Here is a 14,247-nt window from a genome sequence, read left to right as displayed (position 1 = left end):
TCAGTCAGCAAACACCTCAAGGTATGTCATGTGGCAGGGCATGAGGCACTGGCATACTGGTGGGAGATGGGGTGGGGAGAAGACTAGGTTTTGACCAGGAGAGAGGGTTTTGAGTCCAGTGTTGGCCCTCTCCTGGCTCCATGGACCCGAGGTGGCCTGAGTAAGAAGACAGGAGAAGCATGAGGGATGGTAGAGCGAAAAGACTTCTCTTCAAGTTCCCCTCTGACACGTCTTCTGACCCCCATCATCACCTTCTCTCCCAGAGACAGGGAGATGCAGGCTGGTTCATAACTCCGTGAGACCTTAACCTCCCTGAGCTGTGTCCTCATGTAGAAACTCACGGAGGATGATGATGTTCTTACCTCTCTAGGGGTCCAGCGGAAGGTAACTTTGCTTGAGGCAATATCGGTCCCTGATGGCTAAGCACCTCTGCGGCTCCTTCTGTTTCCTACAGGTTGAAACCCAAGCTGTGAGACGGGGAGCTGCTCATCAAACCACCAACCAGAGGGACGGATCCAGGATGCAACAGCACCCCGCGATGTGCCCACACCCTCTGTCCCTGAATGACCTCGTCCTCGCTCGCGTCCCCCTCACCCCTTCCATTTGTGCCCCCTCCTAAATCTGAGCCCCAGCCCTGTCCCTGCGGCAGCTGCCCTGACGTTCCCCATGCGGGTCCCACGTGCCTGTCCGATCCAGATGGCCCACCCCAGGTTGCTTACTCTTCCCCAAACCTGCTCCTCTTCTCTGGTGTCCATCTCAGGAGGGCAAGGCCACCCTCCCCAGCCCTCCCCAGGACACCCACGCCATATACGTGGGTCTTCTCCTTCTCTTCCGTCCCTCCCCACATGTTCTAGTTTGCTAGCTGCCGGAATGCAATGTACCAGAAACAGAATGGCTTTTAAAAGGGGGAATTTAATGAGTTGCTAGTTTACAGTTCTAAGGCCCAGAAAATGTCCCAGTTAAAGCAAGTCTATAGAAATGTCCAATCTAAGGCATCCAGGGAAAGATACCTTGGTTCAAGAAGGCCGATGAAGTTCAGGGTTTCTCGTCAACTGAGAAGGCACGTGGCAAACACAGTCAGAGTTTCTCTATCATCTGGAAAGGCACATGATGAATGCAGTCAGGGTTCCTCCCATCTGGAAGGGCACATAGTGAACACGGTATCATGCGCTATCTTCTTCTCCTGGCTTCCTGTTTCATGAAGCTCCCAGAGAGGCATTTTCCTCTTTCATCTCCAAAGGTTGCTGGCTGGTGGACTCTGCTTCTCATGGCTATGTCATTCGGCTCTGTTCTCTCTGAATCTCCCCCATTCTCCAAAATGTTTCCACTTTTATAGGACTCCAGAAACTAATCAAGACCCACCCAAATGTGTAGAGACCTGTCGTCACCAAATCCAGCTTAACAACCACTCTTGATTTAGTCACATCTCCAGGGAGATGATCTGATTACAGTTTAAACATACAGTATTGAATAGGGATTATTTTGCCTTTATGAAATGGGATTTTGATTAAAACATGGCTTTTCTAGGGGACAGGCATCCTTTCAAATCAGCACACCGCATCTAACCAATTCTCATCCTGGAACTGATGCACCTTAAACACTCTCACCCCTTCTCTCCACCCCTAGGTTAAGATCCCATCACCTCATTCCTGGATGGCGGCAACTGCGTCCTGAGTTGCCATCCTGCCTACCTCACCTCCCCATTCCAATCCTGCACTGCCTTATTTCTAAGATGCAAATCTGACCAGGCTACCTTTTCAACGGAGGGTTAAAACTTCAATAGCTCCTCACAGCTTTGAGGATTGTCATGGTCAGGTTCATGTGTCAACTTGGCCAGGTGGTGGTACCTGTTTGTCTGGTTGGGCAAGTGCTGGCCTGTGTGTTGAGATGAGGACATTTCATAGAATTAAATCGTGATCATGTCGGCTGCATCCACAGTTGGTTCCATTTGTAATCAGCCAAGGGGAATGTCTTCTGCAATGAGTGATGCTTAATCTAATCACTGGAAGCCTTTTAAGGGGGATTCAGAAGAGACAATCACTCTTCCTGCTTTGGCCAGCAAGCCTCTCCTGTGGAGTTCATCCAGACCCTCCATCAGAGTGGTCGGCTTCGCAGCCTGCCCTGCAGATTTTGGACTCTGCATTCCCACGGTTACGTGAGACACTTTTATAAATTTTATATTTATGAGTGTTCCCTGTTGATTCTGGTGCTCTAGAGAACCCTAACTAATGCAGTCATCTTCCTCTGGGATGAATTCCAGTCTGTCAAGGTCCCTCTTAAAATACAGTGTCCAGAACAATGCTCCAGGCATGGAAGGCAATGGGAACGGAATATCTTGCATCTATTAATCTCTTCTATCCTTCTTAATTTTTTTTGACAGTCATTTCACAATGTTGGCTCATACCAAGCTTGTGGTCTTCTAAAACTGTCAGGTCTTCTTCGCTAGACATACTGTGCTCTTTAGTTGGTTCTTCATCCACCCCTTCTTATGTTGATGTTATCCTATCAGAACTCTCAGTTCTTGCATAATCTGTAGATTTGATAAACATGGCCCTTACCTTTTAATTCAGGGCTTCATTAGGAACTTTTAATAGTCAGGACCAAGGATAGAGCCCCGTGGTGCAGCCCAAATTGCCCTGCTAAGCTTGCTCATGGACACCTCTAGGAATGGCTACTGAACTGACTTTGGATCCACCCACTGTAGTATTGGGCAACCTACATTCCCCTCCTGGCCCCAGGAATATGAGAAGAGATGCAGTCAAAGGTCTCATGAAAATTTGGTAACACAGTAGAACCCTGGGAGGAAAGAGGCGGCCTCCCGGACTGACTTATGCCACCTGAGCGTCTGCTGGCCCCCAGGGAGGGCGCTTGTTCTTTAAGTGCATCAAATCATTGGTTATCTGTTTAGAGTCTGCTAAGCACTGATGTCAGCTCCACCTGGCTGCGGTTGACAGACGCTACCTTCTCCTGCCTTAGGAAAATCACACTCTTTCCCAGCCTTCTTAGCCCATGTCTGCGCCCCACAATCCCCAAAACTCAGTGAGAGTAATAGTCATGGCTGGGTGGGCTTTCTTCAGCTTAACGGCTTCCATGTGGTCCTCAGAAAGTCTCTGTACAAAAGCCTCTTCATGCCTGGTCTGACCTTGACCCTGGAACAAACATATGGAAATGGAGAAGTGTCAGCCCCCTTTACCAAACAGTTACCTGAGGCTCACTCAGGCTCTATGACTTGCCCAAGGTCATTCAACTAGACAGTGTTAAAGCCAGACCTGGCTCTCTTTGCCTGAGACATAGTGCCAAGCGCGTCCCTGTGCTGGTCTGAATCTGGGGTGGACCCCAGAAAAGCCATGCCCTTTGATCCTCATTCAGTCTTGCCGGGTGGGAGCATTCTGATTGTTTCCATGAAGATGTGACCTGCCCAGTTGTGGCTGGTAGCTTTTGATGAGATGATTTCCATGGAGGTTTGTCTCCACCCACTGAAGGTAGAGTTGCTTACTGGAATCCTATAAAAGAGGAAACATTTTGGAGAAACAGATTCAGAGAGAGCAGAGAATGCTGCAGCACCATGAAGCAGAGAGTCCACCAGCCAGTGACCTTTGGAGATGAAGAAGAAAAATGCCTCCCATGGGAGCTTCATGAAACAGGAAGCCAGGAGAAGAAGCTAGCAGATGATGCCATGTTCACCATATGCCTTTCCAGATGAGAGAGGAACCCTGACCGTGTTCACCATGTGCCTTTCCAGATGAGAGAGGAACTCTGACTGTGTTCACCATGTGCCTTTCCAGATGAGAGAGAAACTCTGACTGTGTTCGCCACGTGCCCTTCCACTTGAGAGAGGAACCCTGAACTTCATCGGCCTTCTTGAACCAAGGTATCTTTCCCTGGGTGCCTCTGATTGGACATTTCTATAGACTTGCTTTAACTGGGACATTTTCTGGGCCTTAGAACTGTAAACTAGCAACTCATTAAATTCCCCCTTTTAAAAGCCATTCTGTTTCTGGTATATTGCATTCTGGCAGCTAGCAAACTAGAACACTCCCCTCTAGGTGGGTGGTGAGGGTCCCAGGGAGGAGCCCCTATTTCAATGCCACTTCACATCTCCAGGGGATCCTCTAAGGATCCAAAAGCAACTCAAATATTCCTAACTCATCTCCCTGCAGCCAGGAGGTGGAAGAGGAGGAAGAGCCCTGCATCGGCTCTCCTGGCTGCAACTCTCAGGCACCCCCAGCTCAAACCAAACCGCAGGATTTGTGAGGTGCTGCGAGGATGGAGAGACCTGGATCCTGGATCCTCAGGCTCTGAGTCTGCACCAAAGCTCAGTCAACCCTCCTAGTGGCTCTTCCCCAGCCTCTACCCCATATGCTGGTAATTAATTCTAAAGCCCCTTGGCCTGGGGAGAGGCACGGGGTAGAGCCAGACTCAAGATTGGTGGTATGGCTCCTGGTCATTGGCCCTGCTGTGCCCTCCGCCCAGAAACCCTCTCCACCCTACGTGCTTCCCCAGGCCTCCGTGGACACCTGACTCAATAGTGCAACCATTACGGCGTTTACCTCCACCACCAGACCGAGCGCTGCCATCCCTGCTGGCCTCACATCATGGCTGTGAGCTCCTCCAAAAACTCGGACACGCTCCTGGAAAGCCCTACGGTACAGGCACATAGAAGGTGCTCAATAAACTTGTGTATAACTAAACTGGATTTACATGAGTGGAAATCCCTTCTGCAAAGATTCCCTCTGTCTCATTATCCCTCATCCTCCTGGCCCTGCATCCCTTCTACTCTCCGCATCCCAAATCCTACCCGACCCCACCACCTGGCTCAAGGACGCCCCTCTTTCGGAAAGACTCCTCAACCACTCCCATCTTCAGTGAACTCTGTTTCCTGAACTGTATCCCCCTCAAAGGGATGTTCTGAGGATAAAGTCAGATAATGTAAGTGAACTGTTGGTGCAGGAGCTGGCATACAAATAGGCTTAATACACTTGGGCTAATTGTGACGAACAAAAGTGTTGACCCTTCTTTCTGCTTCCTCTTCTTGTCCTGATCTGTGTGAGCCACCAGGGGGCACCCTCTGTCCCCCCCAGAATCCCCTGATCAGCTACGGGATGGGAGGCCCTTCCTTGGGCACGCAGGGAGGACTTCCCCTCTGAGAGCATGTGAACCTCAGATTATATGGCAAGGTGTTATAGGAAGGATGGGGACGCAAATAATGGGGTGGTGTTTCTTCATCCCATGATGTACCACTGGTTTCTCTGATTTCCTGATGGAGATCACCAGGCACTTAGGGAGTGTATGCAGCGTGCGTGTGGGTGTGGGCTGGGTGGTCTCCCAATCGCAGATACTTGTCCCTTTTCCAGGCAGCATCTCCCCAACTCTGTAATGCTGGTCTCCTGCACTCTAACAGGGATGAGTGTTCACTCTTTACAAATGTCATCCTTTCAGCAGTCCCATGAGGGGTCCATCATTGCTTCCATTTTATGGATGAGGAAACCGAGTCTTTGAGGAATTAAGTGACACCTCCCTTGGGTGTGCTAAGTAACTGAGACCTGCGTCCCCTCCAGGCTCAGTTCTGTACATCATCTGCTTTTCTCCGGGCTTAGGGCCCCTCCTCATGGCTCCCTCCTTGAGAAAGCCACTCTTGTGGAATTGGATTCTCCGTGGTGTGTGCTCCCGTGGTCCCACTCCCCAGCACACGGGGATGCAAGGACAGAGGAGCGGTGGTCTCTCTGGACTCTAAGGGGTTAAGACCTGATCCCGCCCTTTCCCCCGCCCGGCTGGCAGGAGTATGAATAGCGTCGCTCCAGCTCTCGACACACAGTCGCTCGGCTGCTCCCGGCGCCCCGCCCTTCCCCGTCGGGTCCCGGTCGGTCTTTTCTTCCCTTTCATTCTAAGAGTGGAGAGCGGCGCCAGTCTCCCAGTGCGCTGCGTCTCTCCACACCAGGTGGGTTAGACGAGAAGGATGGAGGGCTGCCTGGGAGAGGAGTCTTTTCAGATGTGGGAGCTCAACCGGCGCCTGGAGGCCTATTTGGCCCGGGTCAAGGCGCTAGAGGAGCAGAATGAGCTGCTGAGCGCGGAGCTCGGGGGTCTTAGGGCACAATCCGGGGATACGTCCTGGCGGGCCCGCGCCGACAACGAGCTGACGGCCCTGCGGGCCCTCGTGGACCAGAGCTGGCGGGAGAAGCACGCGGCCGAGGTGGCACGCGACAACCTGGCGGAAGAGCTGGAGGGCGTGGCGGGCCGGTGCCAGCAGCAGAGGCTGGCCCGGGAGCGGGCGGCCGAAGAGGTGGCCCGCAGCAGGCGCGCGGTTGAGGCGGAGAAATGCTCCCGGGCCTGGCTGAGCACCCAGGTGGCGGAGCTGGAGCGCGAACTGGAGGCCCTGCGCGCGGCTCACGAAGAGGAGCGCGCCAACCTGAACGCGCAAGCCGCCTGCACCCCGCGCGGTCCCCCGCCGCCTCGCGGCGCCCCCGCGCCGGCCCCCGAGGTGGAGGAGCTGGCGCAGCGGATGGGCGAGGCGTGGCGCGGGGCAGTGCGCGGCTACCAGGAGCGCGTGGCGCACATGGAGACGTCCCTGGGCCAGGCCCGCGAGCGGCTGGGCCGCGCCGTGCAGGGCGCCCGCGAGGGTCGCCTGGAGCTGCAGCAGCTAAAAGCCGAGCGTGGCGGCCTACAGGAGCGCAGGGCTGAGCTGGAGCAGAGGCTGGAGGGCCGCTGGCAGGAGCGGCTGCGCGCCACTGAGAAGTTCCAGGTGAGAGTGTCTGCGTCTGGGCCAGACTTCCCGGAGAAGTTCCACTAGGGCTCAGCGACGTCGTGAGGGAAAGGAGTGGGAGCGGGACGGCTGCCGATTCTGGGGCCACCGCTCAGAAAACCGAACCCTGGTGCGGCAGGCCAGACTAGAATGGGTGGGGATGATGGGGGTTCAGAGGCCTCTCCAAACACACCCTGCAACCTCACCTTGCACACGGCTCTTGGGCTGATCGCTGCCCACTGGGCCCCTCCCCCAGATCTGCTACAATGCAGGAGAACCCCAGGCCTTCCTCCTTCTGCGCAGAGTCTTATGGTCTGGCCTCTCAGAATCTCCAAGTTCCCCAAAGCCTCCCCCTCCCCTGGCAGGAGGGCGTGAGGGACCCTGGGTAAGCAGCCCCCAGCCCCTCTCCTGTGTCATGGCTTCTCAGCTCTCTGGGCCACATTCCAGTGGCTTGGGACAGCGGTTCCCCCTCACCCTGCACAGCTGTGACCAGCAGCTGAGAAAACAGCCTCTCGCCTGGGCCAGACAGAGGTCTCGCCATTGCCACCCCCCCCCCCACCCCTGCTTCTTGGAGCAGAAAGATTCCAGAGCATGTGGGAAGCGGGAGGGGGTGGGGGCCCAGTGCGAGGAGCAGGAGACAGCAGACGGGACCAGGCTGTTTGGCTTCCAGTCTGCGGACTCCTGGCCTCTCTGTTAATCTTTTTTCCTTCTGCTTCCACTGTGTTCCCTCTCCTCTCTGTAACCCATCTCCTCTCCTCCCTCACCTCCCCCTTCCTGTGGGAGCTGAATTCTGAGCAGCATGTGCTACCATTTAATCAGCATCCTCAAAGGAAGAGCCAGGCCGTGGGAGAGGGCTGAGAGCGGCCGCTGTGCTCCACTTGGAGACTCCAGAGGGGGGTCTACGGGCAGGATGTAGGGCAGGGGATGCAGGGGGTTGCCTCTGCAGAGAAGTCAGCAGAAGACGCTGCTTTAGCAGCAGAGAAGAGCACAGGTTAGTAAGCAGGAAGGACACACACACACCCCTTTGCTGACTGCCTCTGGCTTACTCTGCAGCTGGCGGTGGAGGCCCTGGAGCAGGAGAAGCAGGGTTTACAGAGCCACATCGCCCAGATCCTGGAAGGACGACAGCAGCTAGCACACCTCAAGATGTCCCTCAGCCTGGAGGTGGCCACATACAGGTGCGGGCTAACCCCGACCCACCCAGGCACCCTGAGGCACACACGCGGGACGTCTTGGCCAGCAGGGCCCCCGCCTGGTGTGGTGGTGGCAGAGCCAAGGCTGGACACTTCCAAACCAGGTCATGTCCCAGCTGAGCCCACCTGTTCCCCCATGGGTGCAGGACCAGAGAAGTGTCCTGTGCCTAACCCTCCCCACCCCCACCCCGGCCCAGGGAGAGGTGATATTGCTGGTGGAGCTGCCTCGGAAGGGGGACGCTGGACACAAGTGGTGCAGCTGCAGCCACACCCTTAGCCCAAGGGGCTGAGAAGCCCCGAGTCCCTGTGTGTGCTCAGGAAGGGGGAAAGGCAGGTGGAGGCTGGCGGCACTGACTTGCCACTTGCGCTGAGCCTCAGCCTCGTTGTCCGGGGGATGAGAGACGGCCTGGGTGACTCCCCAGGTCCCTTCCAGCCTGAATGTCACGGACCCGGCGCCCTCTCAAGCCCTGGGTCCTGCCCTGTCCTGCCCTTCTAGTGACCACATTCCCTGCCACTTCACAAAGGGCTGAGACCAAGGAGGTGCCGCTTCTCACTGGCCGTGTGGCTTTGCGCAAAGCCCTGGGTCTGTTCCAGGAAGCTGTCCAGGTTGACTGTGCTGAGGAACTAGTGATGGGGCTCGGGGAAGGGCTTCAAGACCCAGGAAGCGCTGTGTCCACCAACACCACAGGTGGGGCTGGCGCTGGGTGAGCTGGTAGGCTGGTGCCCCCCCCCCCCCCCGGCATCTTTTGGTGAAACAAGGCAGGGGACCTGGGACAGGTTCAGGAACAGAGGGAAGGCAGGACCAGAGAAGAGAGTCAGGGAGGAGGGAAGAAGGAGAGGACGAGAATGGCTCTCCCTGGGACAGAGCCAGAAGGGAAGGACAGAGGTGAGACCTTAGGAAGTGCAAATCAGAGACCTGGAGGAGAGCAGAGAGTAGCTGTGCAGCACAGCTTGCTGAATTGTTTGTCCTCTCTCTCCCCCAGTCAGCCCCATGGGACACTGAGGCAGGGGAATGGACACAAAGACCTGCATTGCCCTCGGGAATGGGGGTGGGGACAGGGATCCAGAGTGCTTAGAGATCCTAAGATGAGGGCCTTGACCCCCAGTCAAACCAGTGAGAGAAAGGGGGCGGGCAGGCCCCAAAGGAATCTAACTGCTGTTTTTTTTGAGGCATGAAAAGGATTTGGAGAGAGGAGACTGAAATTCCTTTACTTTTGTCTGTGACCAGCACTGGGGGCCCTGTGGGGAGGAGCGGGGGTGGGGGACACCCATCCCATGGGAACGGCCTGAGAATTCCCACTTCCCCCAGGAAGCCCCCCTTTGCAGACCCTCCAGATGGCCGCCGGCACAATGGCTGCCATTAGCATGAGAATTGGCCCCCCACCCCGAGGATGAGGTCATCAGCCTGGGGTGGGGAGGAGCAGCCGCCGCCGCATCTAAGCGATAAGAGGAAATGTGCCTATGCCACTGTCAGCCTGGGTGGGAATCTGCTTGTGTGACTGTGAGCTCAGCCGTGGGCCCCAAATAAGTGTGTGACTGTGTGGCCCGGTATGCGACGTCTGTGGGTCCATAGCCATCTGACTTTGTGCACGCAGCCAAGCACAACTCTGTGTGTGGCTTTTGTGCGATAGTGATGAAAATGGAGCCTGCAGTGCAAGCTCAGCCGGCCTGTGCAGACAGGGCTGACCCGCCTTTCCTCCCTCATTCCCAGGGCCCTCCTGGAGGCTGAGAACTCCCGGCTGCAGACCACTGGCAGCGGTTCCAAGGCTTCCCTCAGCTTCCAGGGTAAGAGGAGTGGTCGGATTGCTCCTGAAATCCAAAATCTACCTTCCCTTGCCCTTCAAATCCTGGACCTGCTCCTTTCCTAGGAGGCCCAACTCTTAAGTCTTGATATCTTAACCTCCAACAGTGAGCATATGCTCAGCCCACCTGGGGGCCTGGGGTTAGGTCCCCTGAGTATTCTTACCATAAATGGGTGGCTGCTATCTGGCTGTCCTCCCTGCCAGTGCATACTGACCCTATTTCTCCCCCCTCTGCCTTTCCAGACCCCAAGTTGGAGCTGCACTTCCCTGGGACCCTAGAGGGCCGGCATCTGGCACCCCTGCTCCCTGCCCTGAGCCCCACCCCTCTTTCCTCACCCTTGCCTGACACTCTTGGGACACCTGTGCCAGCCTTTCTGAAGAGCCAGGAATTCCTTCAGGCCCGTACCCCCACCTTGGCCAGCACCCCGATCCCACCCACACCCCAGACCCCCTACCCTGCTACAGATACAGAGATTAGTGCCCAGGAGGCCCCTGTCTCCTTCCTTCAGTCACAAGGAGGCGGGCAACAGGCTCTAGAGCCCCTGCAAGCTGAAGCCAAGGTGACCATGCCTGTCAGCATCCTGCCAGGACCAGAGGAGCCTGGGGGGGAGCAGAAAGAAGCCAGCTTAGGCCAAGCCCCTGGGGATCACGTCTCCTTGGCCCCACCCCTCAGCCCTGACCACCCCAGTTTGGAGGCCAAAAATGGAGAGCCCAGTGGGTCTGGAGGATCCAGGATATCCCAGGAGGAAGGTGAAGGGCAAATCTGGGGGATGACAGAGGAAAGAGCAGAGGTGAAAGTGGTGAGCAGTTTGCAGCAGGAAATGTGGCAAGAAGAGGGAGCTCTGGATAGGGAGGAAGTCCAGGACTCCCAGGGTCCTTCAGGAAAAGAAACTCTGAAGTCTCCAGAAGAGGAGACTCAAGGGCCACTGATGTCTGTGGAAAAGCAGATTCATGAGACACTGAGATCTCCAGAGAAGGAGAATCAAGAATCTCTGAAGTCTTTAGAAGAAGACAATTTGGAAACACTAAAAACTCTAGAAAAAGAGAATCAAGAGCTATTGACATCTTTAGAAGAAAAGGACCTGGAAGCAGTGAGACCACTAGAAAAGGGGACTCTAGAACTACTTAAGTCTACAGGAAAAGAAGAGCCACATGCACAGCAGACTCTAGTTAAGGAGAATCAAGAACTCATGAAGTCTCTTGAGGGTAACCCAGAGAGATTTTTATTTCCAGGAAGGGAAAATGATGAATTAGTGAGGTCTCTAGAAGAGGAGGACGTAGAGTCATTAGGAGCTCTAGAAAAGGAGACTCAAGAACCACTGAGCTCCCAAGAAGAAGAGAAACAGGAGACATTGAGACCTGTACCCAAACAGACTCAAGAGCCACTGAGATCTCCAAAAGATGAGAAACCAGAGACATTGAGATCTCTAGAAAAAGGGAATCAAGAGTCAGTGAGCTCTCTAAATGATGAGACCCAGGAGACACTGAGATCCCTAGAAAACAGGGAACTAGAATCACTGAGGTCTCAAGAAAAAGAGAACCAAGAGTCACTGAGGGCTCTAGGGGAAGAGGAACAGAAGACATTGAGTCCTATAGAAAAGGTGAATCTAGAGCCACTGAAGTGTTTCGGAAAAGATCAAGAAATACTCAGTCCATTTGAAAAAGAAAATCAAGAGCTATTGAACTCTCAGAAAGAAGGAATTGTAGAGGCAATGCAATCATTAGAAACAGAGGACCTCGAACCACTGAAGTCTGCAGAAGAGGACCTAGAAATGTTGAGATCACCAGAAACTCAAGAGCCATTGAAGTCTCTAACAGAAAGGAATCAGGGGACTGTGAAACCTCTAGAAAAGGAGTTTCAAGAACCACTGGGGTCCGTGGAAGAGAACCAAGAGACATTGAAACCCCTAGAAAAGGGGACTCAAGAACAAAGATCTTTGGGAGAGTGGGATCTAGAAAATTTGAGATCTCCAGAAGAGATGGACAAGGAAAGTCAAAGATATCTAGACGAGGAGAGGAACATGGAGAAGGGAGAGAATCAAGAGTCATTGAAGTCTCTGGGAGAAGAAGGACAGGAGGTACTACTATCTGCAAATCAGGAGAAGTGGGAAGATGTGATGAGAGGGGACCAAGAGGTGGGCCAGGAAACTCCCCCTGGGAGAGCTGGAGTAGAAGATGAGGATGAGGCAGAGCTGGGTCTGAGGGGACAAGATGGCTTCGCTGGGAAGGAGGAAGCTGTAGAGCAGGGCGTGCTAGGGCTGAATGCTGCAGGGGAGGCCCCCCCAGGCAGCCAAGAGCCTGAGGAGCTGGTGGTCTCAGCTGAGGAAGCCAGGGGAGAGGGAGGCACTGAAGGCCTCCAGGAGCCTGGAGGGCAGTCGGAGCAGGTGGGGGCCCCAGGCCTCGGAGCTCCCCAGGGAATGCCAGCCGAGATAGAGCCCCTGATGGAAGATGAGGATGCGGCTCCAGGGGAAGACCCATCCTCCCTCCAGATCACCTTGGGGTCAGAGATGGCCGTGGGTGAGTCTGATGCTGGAGCCACAGAGGGATGGGAGCAGGAGGTGATAGGGATGGAGGACCAGGGCCACCTGGCTAAGGAGAAGGGTGTGGAGCCACCCCTGGGGAAGGAAGATGTGGAAACAGAAAGGGTGCAGGGTTTGGAAGGGCTCCAAAAGGACCTAGAGGAGGCAGATCTGGAGTCAGAGCTCTCCAAACTGCCCGGGAAGAACAGGGGTTCTCCGGAGCCTGAGGGCCCTGAAGGCTGGGAGAAGTCAGAGCATGAGGCTCCCCTGGGGGCCAAGGGGGCATTCCCCGCTGAGCCGCTGAGCCTTGAGGGGGGCAGCTGTGGCCCTCAGGCCAGGCCCCTGGGGTCAGACAGAGCCGAGGAAGATGCAGACGCAGGGCCGGAGCCCCGAGGCCCGAGGCCCGCTGAGCCCTGGTTGCCCACCCTGCTCCCCCAAGATGCCCCGGGGCCCCAGCCCCAGGCTGAGGGGATCCAGGAGGATAGCTGGGGGCCGGAGGGCGAGGGGCAGCAGGAGGAGCTGGGCTCTGGAGGAATCCCTGAGGACCTCCAGGGCGAGGAGAAGGAGAGTGGAGAGGAGAGTGAGGCTGACGAGCTAGGGGAGACCCTCCCCGACTGCACCCCCCTGGGCCTCTACCCGCGGTCCTCTGCTTCCCCCAGCTGGGGCCTGGCTGGAGAGGAGAGGGCCTCCCCGCAGGGTGGGGACCCCAAGGAAGGCGGGGATCCCTCCACCTTGGCCCCTGAGGGCCTCGGGACCCAACCCTCAGAGGAAGAGGAGGGAGATGAGGAGGAGGGGCGCCGCCCCGACTCCGACCTGTCAGAGGACTTTGAGGATCTGGGGACGGAGGTGTCGCTTCTTCCTGGGGTCTCCGGGGAGGAAGCAGAGCCCCTGGGACGGGTGCCCCGGCCAGGATGGGAGCCGGTGGCCTGGGATAGGGACAGGGAGTCGGACGGGTTTGCGGATGAGGAAGAGAGTGGGGAGGAGGGAGGGGAGGAGGGTGGGGAGGGAGGGGCCGGGCCGTGGGGCCCAGATGCCCTGGAGCCCGAGCCCCCGGGTTTCGGAGTTCCCGGGGATGGCGGCGCCCCCGCGACCATCCTGGGGACTGAGTCCCAGGACAGCGCCGAGCCTTCCGGCTCCGAGGAGGGGTCTGATCCGGTTCCCTTGGAGGGGGAGGCCCAAGTCCCTGGTCCTCTGGAGACCCCCAGTGGGGTTGAGGACACAGGCCGGGGGCCGGGAGACCCACTCAGTGTGAATGGCCAGGGCTCCAGCCTGGAGGAGGAGGCAGAGCGCGTGGATGGGCGGGGGGTGGACGGGCTGGGGTGGTCTGAGGGGGTGGGCCAGGGGAAGCCCCTGAAGGCCCCCTGGGAAGGGGTCCCCCTTCACCTGGGCCCAGGCCACTTCCTGAAGTTCACCCAGCGGGAAGGAGACGGTGACTCCTGGTCTTCCGGGGACGACTAGAGAAAGGTCTCCTGCACTGAGGGCTCGGGGTGGGGCAGCCCACAAGGTGTCTCCTTGCTCAGGGGCACCCTTAATTTATGACCTTTCCACCTGTGCTTTCTTCCCGAGAGGCCTGGCTGCCCAAGGGGAAATGGGTGTGGCAAAGAAGCACATTCTAAGAATGAAGGCACCAGGGAGTAAAACTAGCCTGTGGATCTTTAAAGTGGGGCTTCTTGCCCGCACCGACCCCCGAGACTTATGCCAGTTGAGACCCTCCATTGCTAGGCCCCCTTTCCTGCACCCCTTCCCCCACCCCCCCCCACCCCCGTCCTGCCAGCTAGAAGAGGCGGGGAGCCCAGCGGTCCCCCTGAAAGGAGGGGCTGTTGGTGTCCGGGGCAGGGCTCTCCAGGCTGTCCCCTTGTCACCGCAGCTGCAGCGCCCTTGTGGGCCGTCCAGCAATGGCCGTGGGGACCAAGGACCTGCCCCCAGGCCTCCCCCTTAGCCTGCCCTGCGGCCCCGTCTGCCTCACCCCCACCTGAATAAAGTACTGTCTCCTC

General features: G+C 56.6%; 1 protein-coding gene across 1 annotated transcript; it reads left to right on the top strand.

The window, feature by feature from the left end:
- The first annotated feature begins 5,819 nt into the window (after positions 1 to 5,819).
- NES (nestin) lies at positions 5,820 to 14,247 on the top strand. The gene is made up of 4 exons (XM_077156493.1): positions 5,820 to 6,739; positions 7,793 to 7,917; positions 9,644 to 9,717; positions 9,978 to 14,247. The coding sequence occupies exons 1-4, from the start codon at positions 5,957 to 5,959 to the stop codon at positions 13,709 to 13,711; spliced, it is 4,716 nt and encodes a 1,571-aa protein (XP_077012608.1). The 5' UTR covers positions 5,820 to 5,956; the 3' UTR covers positions 13,712 to 14,247.

This window comes from Tamandua tetradactyla, chromosome 4 (genome assembly GCF_023851605.1).
Source record: "Tamandua tetradactyla isolate mTamTet1 chromosome 4, mTamTet1.pri, whole genome shotgun sequence".
NCBI classification, from domain to species: domain Eukaryota; kingdom Metazoa; phylum Chordata; class Mammalia; order Pilosa; family Myrmecophagidae; genus Tamandua; species Tamandua tetradactyla.
This window is presented reverse-complemented; position numbering and strand designations above follow the sequence as displayed.